At 41.2% G+C, this 18243-nt stretch overlaps 1 protein-coding gene and 1 non-coding gene across 3 annotated transcripts in view; one reads left to right on the forward strand and one right to left on the reverse strand.

Annotated features, from left to right (window-relative positions):
• Positions 1 to 18243, reverse strand: part of Rab2b (RAB2B, member RAS oncogene family) — a 19646-nt gene continuing 1403 nt past the window's right edge. The window contains exons 3-8 of one of the 2 annotated variants that reach the window (XM_036199513.1): positions 14244 to 14311; positions 7635 to 7717; positions 7342 to 7434; positions 4825 to 4936; positions 3472 to 3540; positions 1 to 2126 (exon numbers count right to left, since the gene is read on the reverse strand). In XM_036199513.1, coding sequence (XP_036055406.1) covers positions 2019 to 2126; positions 3472 to 3540; positions 4825 to 4936; positions 7342 to 7434; positions 7635 to 7717; positions 14244 to 14311 — 533 coding nt within the window. In that variant the 3' untranslated portion in view covers positions 1 to 2018. The remainder of the gene's footprint in view (positions 2127 to 3471; positions 3541 to 4824; positions 4937 to 7341; positions 7435 to 7634; positions 7718 to 14243; positions 14312 to 18243) is intronic. The other variant, XM_036199514.1, reaches the window with a different exon arrangement.
• On the forward strand, positions 16054 to 16120 carry LOC118591667. Its single transcript, XR_004945967.1, has one exon. It is a non-coding gene; the product is annotated as a small nucleolar RNA SNORA72 (small nucleolar RNA).

Here is an 18243-nt window from a genome sequence, read left to right on the forward strand (position 1 = left end):
TTGGATCATGCATATATTTAATAGTAAAACAGTCATTAACAATAAAAATTAGAAAATCTGATGAGACCTCAGTGCTGTGAAAGAAAATGAGACAAGTGAAAAAGAGCAGCTATCCCAGGAGGTGGTGTGACATGGGAGCAGAGGCCAACCGGTACTATCCATTCTACAGAGCAGGCAAAGTGTCTACTTAGGTGAGTCTTGGTAGCAGGCATTCTTACTGTATGCTGCACAGAACGAAGGCAGTAATTTACGGTGGGGCAGGAGAGAAGAGCAATAGAGAACCCAGGAAAAGCAGATGGGGAAACTGGGACACAGTTACAAAGAGACAGTTCTAAGGCCTTTGTTTCTTCTATAGTCTAAAGCCTTAAGTTTTAAAGTCTGTTACTCAAATTCAAGATCATGAGTTGTGCAGGGTACAATAAAGAATGGTGTGATGGAATGGGAATGACATGGACCCTGCTCTCATAGAGCTTACATCCTATATGAGACGGTCCCCCTCCCCCCAAAAAATACTACAAAACATATTTACAAAGTAAAATACATACAAATAAATATACATATGAATAGCCAAGATATGAATGCTAAGAGATACTGTGCTAATAATTTCTTAGAACTCCCTAGGTCAGTCACTGAGGGTTTCCTAAAAGAAAAAAGTCAGTATAATGTTAGTAGAGGGTTGAGCATGTGCAAAGGTATAGAAGTTGGAATAAATATGTCATATTCAGTAAGCCAATTATCTTGATTAGAGTAAAAGTCTAATAGATCTGGTCAGGAGTATGCCCAGCTACCTAGAAATCTGAGGCACCAGGATCCCAAGTTTAAGGCCTACAAATTCAAGGCTAGCTTAGGCAACTTGCTTCAAAAGAAAAAGTAAAAGAGAAGGCTCCTGAGGGCATAGCTCGGTGGTACAGCACTTACCTAGCATGTTTAAGACCCTAGATTTGATCTCTAGCACACACCCCCAAAAACACACACACACACACACACACACACACACACACACATGTGCCAAAGCAAAAAAGTGAGGCAAAAGAAAAAATTATGAAACAGTACAGATCAATCTGGTGAAAGAAACTGTAATGCTAGAACTGGTCCCCTAAACAAAATGAAAAATTAACATTTTCTTAAGTAAACGATGTGGCTACAGGTCAAGTACCAACTCTGCTACTCTCAAAGTTCTGTAGTTAAGAAATAGGAACTAGCTATGAGAAAGGCCAGCTAGCCTCACCTAATCATGGAGTGCCATGTTCCTGTGAGAGATGCTGTCTCAAAAACCAATGTGGTGGGCTCCCGAGGAATGATATTTAAGGTTGTGTAGGCATACAATAAATAAAAAAAAAAAACTTGGAATGAAATAGTACAGAGGCACCCAGCTACTATAGAACTCCTATGGGGGGTGGGGGGGAACAGGTTTCCAAGGCAAGGAAAGAAACTCAATGAAATTATTATGTACAGAGGTGTCATCCAAGTTATCCAGATCCTAAGTCCTAAATGTTCAATCAGAGTATCCTTCACCCAAGCTTCTACAAGTTAGGTGAGGAACAGCATATGTATTTTTTTTCCTCTCTCTTTTTTCTTTTTGGCTTTCTGAGACAGGATTATACTATGTAGCCACGGACAGCCTGGTAATACTTATGAAGCCCAGACTGACTTCAAAGCTCCTGGTAATCCTCCTGCCAAAAATCCTGAGTGCTGGATTATAGGTATGTGCCACCACACCTAGCAAACAGATGTAGGTATTTAGTAAGTTGTTCATTTCTTTAATTACTGTGACAATCAACTTTGATCCTAACACCAGAGGATGAAGAGCCGTGATCTATATGGAATACTCATGTCCCTAACGGAGGACAGGTTAGTAAGGGCTGACTGTCTCCTGGTGTTTTAAGTGAAGGGTGAAACATCACACATTGAAAAGAGGCTGCTCTCAACCAAAGCAAGAAAGACCTTCCTTTAAGCTGAATGTTCTGAAGCTGTTCCAGGAGGGGGTAAAAAAAAAAAAAAGAGTTCCGGCCAGATGTTCAGCAGCAGCCAGAATCAGACCGTATGTCACAAGAGTTCCGTGGAGAAGAATTTGGTCCTGCTGATAATGGAATTGACTGTTGGGGCCCAATCTTGATGCCATTTGCCTGCAAAAGAAAACAGGCAACAATTCCTACATCAGTGCTGAAGTGAATGAGAGAAAGGACAGGGAGAAGGGAGAAGTCTTCAATTACATTCTAAGAATCATGTTCTCTAGCCAAATGGTTGTGGAAGAATGACTGGGGATGGGAGGTGACTAGAGGTGGCTTTGAGCCTGTTTTCAAGGTGCACAGCTGTGCATAAATTTCATAGCTATGTGGAGAATTAAGATGTGATTGGGTGAGAGTAGGGGGACTAAGGGGCCGAAGAGACAGCTGAGCAGGGAAAGAACTTGTCGTGTAAACATGAGGACCATATTTAGATCCTTAGAAACCGCAAGGGCCAGACGGGCATGCCAGCACACCTTCAATCCCAGTCCTCAGGAGGCAGAGCTATGGAATCCCCAGAGCCACCTGGCTAGCCAGCCTAGTCTAAATAGTGAGCTCTGGGTTCCATGAGAGACCCTGCCTCAATAGGTCAGGTGAACAGCGATGTTGAAGGTATCTTTTGTCAACCTTAGGCCTCCACATGAACACTCACACTTTTGCCTACACACATGTGAACATGCATATATATGCGTGCACACCACATACACATACGTATGCTAAAAACTACTATTTTTAAAGAGTAAGTGAAGCGAAGGAGTAGAAGGGCTGTGCTAGCATATGATTCCCTTTTATTCTCCCAGAGCTTTCCCTGCTAAGCAATTAAGAATTATCTTTCTCAGGCTGGAGAGATGGCTCAGCAGTTAAGAGTACTGCTTGTTCTCCCAGGGGTCCTGAGTCGATTCCCAGCAACCACATGGTGGCTCACAACCATCTGTAATGAAATCTGGTGCCCTCTTCTGGTCTTCAGGAATACATGCAGATGAGTACTGCATACATAATAAGTAAATCTTAAAAAAAAAAAAATGATCTCTCATATTTTGGGATAGTAAGAAACTGAAGTTAATAAAAAAAACAAAACTCGCGTTATGAAAGTGTGTAGACCACCACCGTTTCTCTTTCAGCATTATGGGGCTCGGATTTAAGATAAAACAAAAACTGATGATGGGTTCTAAGACATCTGCACTTCAAAACAAGAAAAGCTTGGATTGGCTGGGGGTGGTGGCACACATCTTTAATCCCAGCACTCGGGAGGCAGAGGCAGGCGGATCTCCGTGAGTTCAAGGCCAGCCTGGGCTACAGAGCAAGTTCCAGGACAAGCTCCAAAGCTACAGAGAGAAACCCTGTCTCAAAAAAAAGTCGGGGGGGGGAGCTTGGATTGATAGCTGTGGTTAGTGTGACATCAGGCAGAAGGCTGACATTCTAGGGAGCTTCTATCAAGGTAACTGCTAGTTCCAACCTTTCTCACCTCATTGTGGACATCAAATAAACCCTGCTGGATCTTCCTATATATTTCTTTGGCTGTGTTAATGAAGGCCTGAGGGAGACATAAATCATATATCAGTCTTAAATTTAAGTAGAGAGGTGAGAGAAATACAAACATCCTTATCTGAATTCTTTAGGTGAATTAAGAATCTGGGCTGTAACCTCATCACTGAGGAGGCAGAGGTAAGAAGATCACACAGGCTTGAGGCTAGCCTGGTCTACATAACTAACTAAAACCTGAGAATAATTAAGAAACTGTAGAAAGGAGAATACAGAAAATTTCAGCTAAGCATGATGGTGGTACACACCTTTAATCCCAGCACTATGGAGGTAGAAGGTAGGTGGATCTCTATGATTTTGAGGCCAGCCTGGTCTACATAGCAAGTTCTAGGCCAGCCAAGGTTGCATAGATCTTGTCTCAAAACACAAAACAATCTTAGCCAGGCAATGGTGGCGCACACCTTTGCTCCCGGCACTCAGGAGGCAGAGGCAGAGGCAGGCATATCTCTGAGTTCAAGTCTAGCCTGGCCTACTGAGTGAGTTCCAGGATAACCAGGGCCACACAGAGAAATGCTGTCTCAAAAACAAAAAATATTTTCCACAAATGTCCTTGTAAAAGCCACTGACTAGATATGGTACTGCACACCTGTCATCCAATACTACAGGGACTAAAGCAGGGAGATTGCAAACTTGAGGCCAGCTTGAGCTACACAGCAACTTTTGGGGTAGTTTGGGCTATATAGCATGATCACATCTAAAGAAGTAAAAGTACTGCCGGGTGGTGGTGGCGCACGCCTTTAATCCCAGCACCCGGGAGGCAGAGGCAGGCGGATCTCTGTGAGTACGAGGCCAGCCTGGGCTACAGAGTGAGTTCCAGGACTGTGAGGACTGTTACCCAGAGAAACCCTGTCTCAGGAAACAAAACAAAAAAGAAACAAAGCACATGTAAGTACAGTTGATCCTACTGAATTCAGGTGCTGATGTTCCTAGTTAGAGGTTAGCAGCCAGTGCAGATAAGACAAATACACTCAGCAAGGCGCTACAGTTAACACCTGGCATCATAATGAAGACAGTTTCTGTCAGATTCCCAACTGAAGTGATTTATAAGTAACAGTGGTATCTACTCTTCATGGACCAACAATGTTATCCAAGGCAAAAGTAAAACCTTAAGAATCAGGGTGAAAGAAAAGAGGACAATTCCTCTGGAAGGAGACATCGGGTCACTCTGACACAATACATTCTTTGGTTTACTCATGTCCCCTGGAGAAGAGGATGCTGACGAATCCAACAACAATACACCCTCCAAGCCGCTGTCCCCACTTCTCTGTAATGATACCTCTTCAACGTTGCAAGCTGTCTTGGCTGACGTTTCCATGAATATAAGGCCATGCTCCCGAGCAAAGGCCTCTCCTTCCTCTCTTTTCACATCCCTTCGGGATTCTAGATCACTGCAAGACATTAATTAGGGAGAAAACTTCAAGAGTTAAGAGAAGCGGGTATCCACAGTACTGAAAGGATCCCACCCCAGTTTAAAACTGCCAATTAATGCTTGAAAGGTGTAAACCCTACAAACAACCCTGTACAGGCACAGTGACTTCTGTATTTCTTGGAAGACACTATTCACACTCATAACGCCTTTAGCATGGCTGAAGATAACTACTGTTCTCTGTTACAGAGACGTGAGCAAGGCCGGGCAGTGGTGGTGCACGCCTGTGATCCCAGCCCTCGGGAGGCAGAGCCAGGTGGATCTCTGTGAGTTCGAGGCCAGCCTGGGCTACCAAGTGAGTTCCAGGAAAGGCGCAAAGCTACACAGAGAAACCCTGTCTCGAAAAAACAAACAAAAAAACCCACACACAAAAACAAACAAACAAAACCCACAAAGAAGTGAGCAAAGCTCAGTCACTCGAGGTACTCTGTGCCTTTTGTTTGTTTTGTTTTTTTGGTTGTGTTGTTCTGTTTGAGACAGGGTTTCTCTGTGTAGCCCTGGCTGTCCTGGAACTCACTCTGTAAACTAGGCTGGCCTCGAACTCAGAGATCCGTGCCTGCCTCTGCCTCCTGGGATTACATGTGTACTCTATTGTTGTCTGGCTTTGATTTTTTACTACATTTATTTATTAATTTATCAGTTTATTTATGTGTTTGTATGTCTGTGTGTGTGTACAGTCAAACTATGTGTACACATGGAGGCAACAGAACAGCCCTCAGCAGTCAGTTCTCTAATTTTACCATACGGGGCTCAGGAACTGAACTCAGGTTGTCATGGTTGGTCGCAGGCACCTCTACCCACCAAACCATCTCACTGACCCTGATCTAACTTTTGAGACAGGATTCTGATAGAAAGGCCAGGCTGTCCTAGAACTTGCTATATAGCCCAGACTGGTCTCAAACTTGTGAATCTCCTGCCTCTGTCTCACAGTACAAATAGATATGTACTAGATCTAACTCAGCCAGGTATTTCTTTTGGCCTATGGATACAATGTTTTTAAATTGTATTTTAAAACTGAAAAATTTTTTAATTTTTTAAAAATTAAAACTGGGAATACAAAGTCTTGCCAAAAAATGTAAATCAGAAAGAACCCTTGTGAATTGCTGGTAGGAATGCAAAATGGTGCTGCTATAGTGGTGGTTCCTCAAATATTAAACACAGAAATACCATATGATCCAGCAATCTTACTGGTTATGTAGCCAAAAGAACTCAAAGTAGGAATTTGAAAAGATACATCTTTTTCCCACGTTCATGACAACTTCAGTCACCATAGCCCAAAAGTGGCAGCAGGCCAAGTGTCCACAGAAAGATAATCCATGAAATGTGGTAATAATAAATACCATAATCCCGAAAAAGGAAGTTCTGATACACGCTAGAGTATGGACAGCACTTGAGGACATTATGCTAGATAAAATAAGCCACTTATAAAAGCACAAGTATTGGCCAGGCAGTGGTGGTGAATGCCTTTAATCCCAGCACTCAGGAGGCAGAGCCAGGCAGATCTCTGTGAGTTCGAGGTCAGCCTGGTCTCCAAAGCGAGTTCCAGGAAAGGCGCAAAACTACACAGAGAAACCCTGTCTCGAAAAACCAAAAAACAAAACAAAACAAAACAAAACAAAAAACAAACAAAACAAACAAACAAACAAAAAAAGCGCAAGAATTATGCAATTCTACTTATGAGTTGCCCAGAGTACTTGTATGTATGTATGTATGTATGTATTGTTTCTGTTTTCCACATCATGCATCTCCATTCCAAGTACCTGTATTTATAAAGAGAGAATGTAGAGGCTGGGTGTGCTGGCACACTCCTGTAACCCCAGCAGTCAGGTCTAGGTTGTCTAGTGAGACTGAGGCCAGCCTAAGCGACACAGGCCCTGTTTCAACAACTTCAACAACAACAGCAAAGAGTAGAAAGGTGGTTATCAGATGGTGAGGAAACACTCAGGACAAAGCAGATGGCAGGATTCAGTGGTTCCAAGTCTGAGAAAATGACAAAGTCTTGAAGATGGATAATGGTGAGGTTTGCGGAACAATTCTAATATGTTTAGGGCTACAGAATACTCCTAGAAGTAGTTAAAATGGTCAATTTTATGCATATCTTACCATAGTACCATTTTCTTACTAAGATGATATATTAAGAAAGTCAATGTCAGATGACACATGCCTACAGTCCCAGCCTTTAAGAGGTAAAGGCAGGAGGGTAGCGGCAGGTTTTAGGCTAGTCTGGGCTACCAAGTGAGTTCTAGGCCATCCAGTGCTACTTCAGAGAGACCCTGTCTCTAAATCAAAACAAAACAAAATAGAACACAAAGAAATTCAATATCCATAGAGAAAGTTTGATCCTCCTGGTAACTAGACAAAATTTACCTCTTATTTCCGATCAGCATTATAACCATGTTCGCACTCGAGTGCTGGCGGGCATCCTCTAACCATGAGGTCAGGTGGTTGAAGGTTTCACGTCTACAGCAGAACAATTTAGAATGTTGGTCAGGAGCCTGTTTCAAAAAGCCAAAGTTGCTCCAAATACATGAGAAGAGAAGTTACACAGGTGCAACAAAGCAGCCATCCCTAGCCCGAGTCTGTGGTAGAAGCCATGGACAGAGGACAGCTTTAGGGAAGTCAGGCAAGCCCCCCCATCCCACTCCTCCCGGCTCACTCACCTTGTGATGTCATACACCAGCAGTGCTCCAGCTGCTCCCCTGTAGTAGGAACGGGTGATAGAACGGAAGGACTCTTGCCCAGCCTTTACCATCAACATGGCAACAAAAAATCCCAGTAAAACTAGGTTATTTCCAGAGAAAGTGACTTGCTCACATGCCACCCTAAAACAAAGAATTTAACTACAGAAAGAATCTGTGCTAGATTAAAAATAATAATAAATTAGGGAAAAGAAATGTGCCTGTCCAGGCAGGAACACCACAGGTGGGCTACTTTTCAATAAAAGTGTGACTGAGATTTCAGGTAGGTCAGTTAACTACTCCTTGTGAGACTGTTCATCAAACTACAAAGTATTCTAATCCTTAGGTCTCAGACACTCAATGTCAATAGCATGACACCAAAACCTTCATATACGTTTCCCGATATCCCCTACAGTAAAACTGGAAATAAGGCTGGAAACTGAATTCCAAATATGATGTTGAATATGCTATATTACTTTTTCTGTTCTTATTAGTTTATCTGCAAAAAAGGAAAATTACCTTAGAAGGTCAATGCCCTGCCCAGTGGAAGGTATTTATCAATGCAACAATGCAGAAAATCAGATATGAGCAACTGAGTTTATGTTAGTAGCCCTTAGCTTTCTCTCTTAACAGCAAGACTACCTGGAAGTTCTTTGCTAAGATCCGGTGGTAAAAAATAGGAATAAGGAATGATGTCCAGGACCTAGGACCGTTTTCCTTCACAGAATCTTGTTTAGCCAAATGGGTGGTGGTGGCACATGCCTTTAATTGCAGCACTTGGAGGCAGAAGCAGGTGGATCTTTGTGAGTTCAAGGCCAGCCAGGTCTACAGAGCAAGTTCCCGGAAAGCCAGGACTACACAGAGAAAAACCCTGTCTTGAAAAACACAAACAAAAAGAGTCCTGTTCATAATCTTATCTTATTTCTGATGGGACCAAAATATTGCCTTATTCATAACTGAGCAATTAATACCTCCCACACTCTAGATACTTCTGCTTTCTTAACCTAATAGTTCCTTTATTTGATTTTGAATAAAAAACACTGGGCTGGTGAGATGGCTCAGTGGTTACTGCTTACTGCTCTGTAAGAGGATGAAAGTTCAGACTCCAGAACCCACCCTGAGCACAAACACCTGTAACTCCAGTTCCAAAGGATCCAGTGCCCCTTTCTGGCCTGTGTGAGCACATAACACATACGTGCACATATACACACATGAATAGAAGCAGCCTGGTGTGCTGGTATCCGCTTCTAACATTAGTCCTCATCCTGTATTTTAGGACTCAGGAGACTGAAGCAAAAGAACCTGAGTATGAGGCCAGATTGGACTACACAGTAAGACCTGTCTCAAAAAACAAAACAAACCAACCACACAAAATATTTTTTGTGTTGAATCAATCCTGTTAGAAAAGTTTTCACATTTCTGGAATAATTTCTCCTTATAAAATTCAGGAAATAAAAGTTATTATCCATATTGTGTCACTTAGAAAACTATGATGGACTCACGGGAACATAAATGGGTTTTTATGGTCTAACACCAACTGGTAATAGTACTGACACTAATAACATTACATTTTTCTTTGACATTTAATTTTATGTGTATGAGTGTTTTGCCTGCATGTGTATGTACACCATGTGCCTGTCTGGTACCTACGGTGGTCAGAAGAAGGCACTGGATCCCCTGGACCTGAAGCAATGGATGGTTATGAGCTACCATATGGATCCTGGGAATTGAACCCAAGTCCTTTGCAAGAGCAACAAGTGCTCTTAACCACTGAGTCATCTCTCTGGACCCTACAATAACATTTTAAACTTTTTTTTTTTTTTTTTTTGCCTAGCAGTGTATCAGGAACCATAAGAGACAACTACATATATCATCTCATATAATTCTCCTAGTACCCCTAAATCACACTGCTATTATTCTCCTTTGAAAATGGGGAAAATAAAGCTCAGAGGGGCAAGTTAAAGAACGGGCCAAAAACCACACAGCAGTGCTGTAATATTAACACAGAGCAGCAGCACTCCAGAGCACAGAAGCATTACAATCCAAATTGGGTATCAATGTGAAAAGAGAGTCTGCTAACGTATAGTGATTGTCTCCCCAGATCACAGCCTCTGTAAGCATCATACAATTCCTTAGCCTTTTACTAGTAACTCCAGAAACACTTTTAAGAATTGAAAAGCACCTTTGTCCACTAAGAGCTCTGCACAATTTTATATTTATTCTGTCATAGTATGCCCTAGCTCTTTTGGGGTCCTGTTTTGCTCTTACTTTTTTTTTTTTTTTCTTTTTTCAAGACAGGGTTTCTCTGTATAAATGTAGCCTTGACTGTTCTGAAACTCACTCTGTAGCCCAGGCTGGCCTCGAACTCACAGAGATCCGCCTGCCTCTGCCTCCCGAGTGCTGGGATTACAGGCGTGCGCCACCGCCGCCCGGCCCTTCTTTTCTTACCTTTCCATTCTCCTCTACTCTACTTGAGAATCTTCCTCCTTACTCCTTATAGGGTGAGCTGGCACACACATAGGAGGCCGAGAGAGGAAAACCGAGACTGCTTATCCAGCCTAAGCTACACAGTGAGAGCCTGTTTCAAAACAGCACGGGGGTTGGGGGAGTGGATGGCACAGAGAAAGACAGTTACAGTCTGACTTCCAGCAGATAACCAGGAAACTTCTTAACATCAAATCTCTACTTTTCATCTCAGTCAAGTTCAGCAACTTTGGAGCCAGGATGCTGGAAAGACTGTCTAGTTCTACTTAGGTGGGTCTGTATCAGTTTAAATATCCTTGTCCACGCTCGGCTAAAAAACGGCTGAAGCAGCAAATGACTAACGTGGAGTTTTCTTGTTCTGGGTTTTATTTTGTGAAACTGAGTCTCACTCTGTAGCCTTGACTAGCCTACAATTCATGAAGTAGTTCAGCAAGCCTTGAATTCAAGATGCTCCTGCCTCAGCCTTTTAAGTACAGCCACTGTGGGTTATTTGAGTAAGAATGGCTCGCATAGGCTCCTGTTTGAATGTTTGGTCCCCAGTTAGTAGAACTGTTTGGGAAGGATTAGGAGGCATGGCCTTCTTCAAGGTGTGTCACTGGGGGTGGGCTTTGAGATTCAAAAGCCCAGGCCAAGCCCAGTGTTTCTCCCTCTGACTGATGCCTGCAGATAAGGATGTAAAGCTCTCAGCTACTGTTCCAATGCCTGGCCTGTTTGCTCCCCACTATGATGATCATTGAATAACCCTCTACAACTGTGAGCAAGCCCCAAGTTAAATGCTTTCTTTGTAAGAATTGTCTTGGTCATGATGTCTTCTTACAGCAATAGAACAATAACTTAAGACATAGGTGGAGGCAAGCTATCACGTCAAGTGGAACGTAGATCTTTGATGAAGAGAATCTACAGCTTTTTGGTTTCTCCCAGGTAAGGGCAAGATATAGAAATTAAAATATCAGCCATAAGTCCAATGCTGGCTTTTGTTTTGTTTTGTTATTGGGGTTTTTTGTTCTTGTTTTTATTTTTTTTTTAATCTCACTGTGTTGGCTAGTCTAGAACTCTATGTAGACCAGGCTGGGCTTGAATTTTCAGGAACCCACCTACCTCTGTGGAATGGCATGCATCACCATGCCAAGCTTGCCATGCAATTCTTTTTTTTTTTTTTTTAATTTTTAATGATTTATTTCTTTTTATTTTATGTGAATTTGTATTTTGCCTGCATAGATGTCTATTTGAGTGTGCCAGATCCCCTGGAACTACAGTTACAGACAGTTATGAGCTGCCATGTGGGTGCTGGGAATTGAACCCTTGTCCTTTGGAATTAAACTAGTGTCCTTAACCACTGAGCCATCTCTCCAGCCCTGCCATGTAGTTCTTAAAGATCCTGTCCACACAACATACAATTGTGGCTCTAAACTTTCTTCATGACCCAACCATTTCTCATATCAGCATTTAAGGGAAAAAAAAAAAAAAAGCCCATTCGGGAGGCAGAGGCAGGTGGATCTATGTGAGTTCAAGGCCAAGGCAAGCACATGGTCCTGACCATACTACTAACTGGCATCTTCTATATTTTATTCTTGGCACTAAAACATCTATTTGTTTTTTAAGTACAGATATGGTGGCACACATCTGTAATCCCAACATTTGGGATTGGAGGCAGGAGGATAAGGAGTTCAAGGTCATCCTTAGCTACATAGCTACCTGGGCTATCTGAAGTCCTGTCTTTAAAAAGAAAAAATTAGGGCTGGAGAGATGGCTCAGTGGTTAAGAGCACTAGCTGCTCTTCCAGAGGTCCTGAGTTCAATTCCCAGCAATCACATGGTGGCTCACAACCATCTGTAATGAGATCTGGTGCCCTCTTCTGGCCTTCAGGGATATGTGCAGACAGAACACTGTGTACATAAAAAATAAATAAATCTTAAAAAAAAAAAAAGAAAAATTAAATGACACTGATTTAAGTCAAAGAGGTAGAAGTTAACTTATACTGGTCTTTATACTCACTGGCTTCACCCTTTGCAAGTTTGTAAGAATTTATATCTTGACCTCCTGTGTGTGTGTGGGAAGAAGGGGAGGTTCCTGTTATTGGAAATATAAAAAATTAAAAGATAATAAAACCTGAATTGCAATGTCTAGTTGGGGTAAATAATGACAATGAACTCAAAACAGTGAAAGAAGGGAGTATGGGGCAACTGACTAGAACACAGGGAGTAAACCTGGACAATAAAGTAATGTTTCTTAGGCTTTATGGGGGTAGGGTGTTAAAAACAAACACTGGCCAAACGAGGCAAGTCTTAAAGTCATAGCTATCTGTTATAGTCTTATAATTAGGGCGTCCTAAAAGGGTGAGATAAAAAATCTGATCAGAAGGAAATACAACCTCCAATCAAAGGAAACAGTCAACAGACATACAGAATACCAAGTTTAAAGCACCTGATTAATAATACATCCAAAAGTAGCAATAAATCTGAAGACTACCAGAAAAGGGCTCCACCCAAAGTAGCCCACAGACAGCTGTGTGTGATCAGGGTTGGTAGGAGTTGTAACAGAGAAGAAAGAAAACAATAAAAGAGGAGAAAAAGAGAAAATGAAAAATAACTTGTACATGCCTTGTAGATATGATGGTTTGGGCTCTTAGTGCTGAGAAAATAAATGATCAAATAATAAACAAAAACAAGAAGAGATTTTAGCTAAATATTATGAACTATTTTCTAGTTCTCTTTAATTAGAATAGAGACTACAATATTTTCCTTTGGGGAAAGAATAGCACCAATGAAATATTGAACACAAAAGCAATTTCTCTAGATTAAGGCAAAATTATGTTAAACCAAGTCAAACTTTGATAACACTTCATTGACTACATTTTAAAATATAAGCAACTTTTGCCTTAGAATTTTCATTTCTGGGAAGACAGCCCACAGAAATTCTCAAATCTTTGCATAAAATTGTAATAAATAATAACGTCGAATGAAGCTGTGCAGTGGTTGAAAACTAGAAACAACCTAAACATCCATCAGTGCATACACACTTCTGTGTCTATGCAACTGTTAAAAGAAGTGAGGCAGATCGGTATTTACTGATAGGGAAAAGTCTGGGGAATTATGGAAACCTCCATACAAAAAGCCCAGCTCTGCCTGCTCTTGTCACACTCCTCTACATGTAAATACCAACGCAAACAAACATCTCAGGCTGCTTGACAACTTGAGTTTGGTCCCCAGAGCCCCTGAGAAGGTGCAAGAGAAGCTCTGCACAAAACAGTTGTGTTATTTCTACATGCACCAGGTTCCATGCACACACTGCCCCCCCCCAAACATAATAAAGAAGTTTTTAAGTCTTCAAAAAATCTACTATATCCCTGTACTTATTTATTTATTTGTATTTATTTGTTTTATTTAGACAGGTCCCACTCTGTACCTGGCTGGCCAAGAACTCATTATGTAGGTTGGTCTAGCCTCCAACACACAATGTCTATTGTTTATAGTTTAAATGGTCTGAAATCATATACACTGGATCATTAACACTGGACTCCTCTGGCAGAATAACAACAATGTGAGACAGAAAAGGGTCTGATATAAAGGGACATTCACTTTTTGCTACGCTTATTTTCATTTATTCGTCTATTTAGTTATTCATTCATTCATTCATTTATTTATGCTATTTATTTATTTGTTTGTTTGTTTTTGCTATATTAGTTGAGTCTTTTGTTTTTGTTTTTGTTTTTGTTTTGTGCTCGAGAGCGCGAGGGGGTGGAGGGTGGGGGTAGTGAATTAGTTTTTCAAGACAGGATTTTTCTGTGTAGCCCTGGCTGTCCTGGAACTTGCTCTGTAGATGAGGCTGGCCTCGAATTCACAGAGATGCACCTGCCTCTGCCATTTGGGATTAAATGCATGCATCACCACTGCCCCACAAAACTGAGTCATTTAAAATAAAAAGGTATGACTGTTTTTGACCTGAGTATCTCAGTATGTAATCCCTCCTGGCTTGACCTTTCTTCCGCTTCTTGCCTCATCTTACAGTTCTAAAACTACAGGTATATAGCACTACACATGGCTGTATTAGTTTTTATTGTTATAACTGGGTCTTGGTCTGGTATTAAATTATTTTGCCTTCTCTTACCGTATCCCAGATTTGCAGTTTGATTTGTTTTCCATCAATGTTGACCATACGGGCTCCAAACTCCACACCTGTCAGTGAAGGCCAAGAGAATGGATATGACTGTCATGAACACATACATGTTAATCTGGAGGCTCATACTTTTCCCCAAAGTGTAATAATGAGTCCTTTGTCATCACTCACTGACATTCAGTTTATTACTGCTGCTTATTGCTCAATTAAATTTGTGTTCCTTTTGGTTTCTTTCCTAGAATAAAAACCCATGGACTGGGGGATGTAGCTCACTTGCTAAAGTACTTGCCTAGCATACATAAGGCCTTGAATTCAATTCTTAGAGCCAAATAAGATTGAGCATGGGGTTGGAGAAATGGCTTAGCTGTAAAGGCAAAGCATGTGCTGCTTTTGTAGAGGAGCAGAATTTGGTTTGCAACACCCTCATCAGATAGCTTGTAACTGCCTGTAACTCCATGGACATCTGCATGCTCGCGCGCGCGCGCGCGCGCGCACACACACACACACACACACACAAACCCCTTCACTGGGCATGACAGTACATGCCTATGATCCCAGTCTCAAGAGGTGGAGGTAGTAGCACTAGGATCAGAAGTTCAAGGTCATCATCACTTATATAGCAAATTAAAGGTCGACCTGAGGCTACACAGATTAAAATAAAAATCATATTCTACAGCTGTATGTATAACTAAGTGGTAGTGCAATTACAAAAGACACACGTCTCTTGGTTTAATCCCTTGCACCGGATATAAATAAATGGATTCTAAGTGACAATATATCCAAATTTAGATAAGGGAATAAAGCTAATTAAAATCAAATAAATACAAATATTCTCACTGTTCTGATTTTATAATCAGGACAAAATTTACTCTATTAAAACCCTGGGGTGGCTGGAGAGATGGCTCAGCGGCTAAGAGTATTAGAGGCTCTTCCAGAGGTCCTGAGGTCAATTCCCAGCAACCATATGGTGGCTCACAGCCATCTATAATGGGATCTGATGCCCTCTTCTGGCATGCAAGTGTATAGGCAGACAGAGCACCAGATACATAAATAAGTTTAAAAAAAAAAGAAGAAGAAGAAGAAGAAGAAGAAGAAGAAGAAGAAGAAGAAGAAGAAGAAGAAGAACGTGATCATTTGGGGGCTGGAGAGATGGTTCAGAGGTTAAGAGCACTGGCTTTTCTTCCAGAGGTCCTGAGTTCAATTCCCAGCAACCACATGGTGGCTCACAACCATCTGTAATGAGATCTGGCACTCTCTTCTGGCCTGCAGGCATACATTCAGATGGAACACTGTATACATAATTAATTAATTAATTAATTAAAATAAATAAAAACAAAACCCTGGGGTGTGGGCAGGGCTGGAGAGATAGTTCAATGGTTAAGAGCACTGGCTGCTGTTTCAGATGACGCGGGTTCAACTCCCAGTACCCATGTGGCAGCTCACAAATGTCTGTAACTCCACTTCCAGGGGATCCGACACTCTCACACAGACACACATGCAGGCAAAACACCAATGCATATAAAATAAATAAGTAAATCTTTTTTAAAAAGACCCTGGGGGTTGGAGAGATGACTCAGTGGTTAAGAGCACTTATTGCTCTTAGAGACGACCACTTTGGTTACCACCACCCATGTCTGGTGGTTCACAACCACCTGTAACTCCAGCTCCAGGGCATTCAACAATTTCTGGTCCCTGCAGACACTTGTACACACATGTTCAAATAGACAGGCATGTAATACAAATAAACTAAAAAAAAAAACAAAAAAAAACAAAAACAAAAACAAAAACCTGAAAGAGGAAAAAAAAAAGACCATGTATGTGTCCCCAGGGCTAGTTCTTTCCCTAGGTCTGGCTTTACAAATACTTTTTTTTGTTTTTGTTTTTTTGTTTTTTTTGTTTTTCGAGACAGGGTTTCTCTGTAGTTTTGGAGCCTGTCCTGGACTACCTCTGTAGACCAGGCTGGCCTCAAACTCACAGAGATCCACCTGCCTCTGCCTCCCCAGTGCTGGGATTACAGGTGTGCGAGACCACTGCCTGGCACAAATTCTAGTAATAAACTAGGCTTGGTTTATTAGACAATCAGTTGATTTATTATAAGACCTTATAATGACTAAGCTTTTACATTATCTTTTATTAGCCTTAAGAAAAGTGACAGATGGTGGCACATGCCTATAATCCTAGCACTTAAGGCCAGCCTGGTCTACAGAGCAGGAAAGCCAGGGTACACAAAGAAACCCTGTTTTAAAATACTAAAAAAAGTAACAAAAAACAAAAACAAAAACAAAAAACCCCAGAGCAGTTACTGTAACAATTTACAACTAATGTCTGAAGAACCTGTACCCACTACAAAGCAAGTTCCAGGACGCCAGGGCTACAAAGAAAACCCCCATCTTGATGAAAAACTAGAGGGAATGTGTAGCCACTGTACAAAGTTTTGTGATAACCAGTTCCCATTTTAAATGAATTGTAAAGCTACAATTCATAGAAAAAAAATCTAAAAAATTTACAATTCTAGGAAAAATAAAACTAAGAGGTAGATAATTTTCTTTCTTTCTTGTTTTTTAAAGATTGATTTGAGGCTGGAGAGATGACTCAGAGGTCAAGAGCACTGGCTGCTCTTTCAGGAGACTGGGGTTCAGTTCTCTGCACCCACATGCAGTTCACAAGTGTCTGCAACTCCAGTTCCAGAGGACTGGACACCCTCAGAGAGACATGCATGCATGTACATCTCATTAGAAAAGGTTGTACCCCCAAGAAGTGGATAAATTCTTAGGAATGGTAGCTTATACTGAAATCTGACTAGGTAATATTTAAATCTGTAATTTCTAAACTAAATTCTAATTCTAAATTTTCTAAACTGAAAGCATTTCTTTTTCTTTTTCAGGCTTTTAAACTTTTATGCTTATAAGTGTTTTGCCTGCATGTAAGTACATATGCTGTATGTATGCTTAGTACTCGTGGAGGCCACAAGAGGGCAGTGGGTCCCCTGGGACTAGAGTGACAGATGGTTTTAAGCTGCCATGCAGGTGATGGCAACTGAATCCTGATCCTCTGGAAGAGCAGCCAGTGTTCTTAAGTGCTGAGTCATCTCTCCAGCCTCCTGGAAAGAATTTGACAGTGTCTTAGTGCGCCCCTAGTTCTAAGTATGAAGCAGCACTTCTTTACTGCAATTCTGAAATTATTTTCATTTGCAATGAAGAAAGTTGCCTACAGGCAAGATCTCTGTAAATTCAAGGACAGTCTGGTCTACAGGGCAAGTTCTGGGACCTCAAAGACTGTTACACAGAGAAATCCAGTCTTAAAAAACCACACACAAAAAAAAGGAAGGAAGGAAGGAAGGAAGGAAGGAAGGAAGGAAGGAAGAAAGAAAACTGCTTAAGAAACAGGTCTTCAAGTACAAAATATCTTCAACCACCAGTAATTCCCAGAGTTCACCAGAAATAGCCTCTCTCAAAGCAATATGGAAACTGGCAAACTGATAAGGCATTCTTCTATTTCAAGGTAAAATTCATCTCAAGAGCAATATTTCAAAAACAGTCATGTTACAAACATTGCATTGTAAGTCAGACAATTCCCTTTCTATTTCATGCAGTAGTTTCCACATAGCACAAGGAACTCAGATTTTCAAGATTCCTAAATCTAGTTTACCTTCAGGAATGGTATAATACCAATTCAGTCACTCTAGATATAGATTATTTCTACTTTAAGGTGCCACAATCTATAAGAAAGACATAAAATTGCTTCTGCCTGTTACCTCAACAAAAGTCAAATGGTACTGTCTGAAAAAAAAAAAATCACTGTTAATTTTTTTCTTTCAGAACAGTTAAGAATGTAATTTTAATGAGCAAGAAACTAAAACAAGAACAAAACAAAACAAAACAAAAAACAACCAGGCTGAGCACATCTAATCTCAGCATTTAGGAGGTGGATGTAGCTGCAGTTTTCCTGTGTGGTGGAGGCAGTAGGATCAAGACCTGTTCAAGGTCATCTT

The sequence above is a fragment of the Onychomys torridus genome, chromosome 9, assembly GCF_903995425.1.
Source record: "Onychomys torridus chromosome 9, mOncTor1.1, whole genome shotgun sequence".
Classification (NCBI taxonomy): domain Eukaryota; kingdom Metazoa; phylum Chordata; class Mammalia; order Rodentia; family Cricetidae; genus Onychomys; species Onychomys torridus.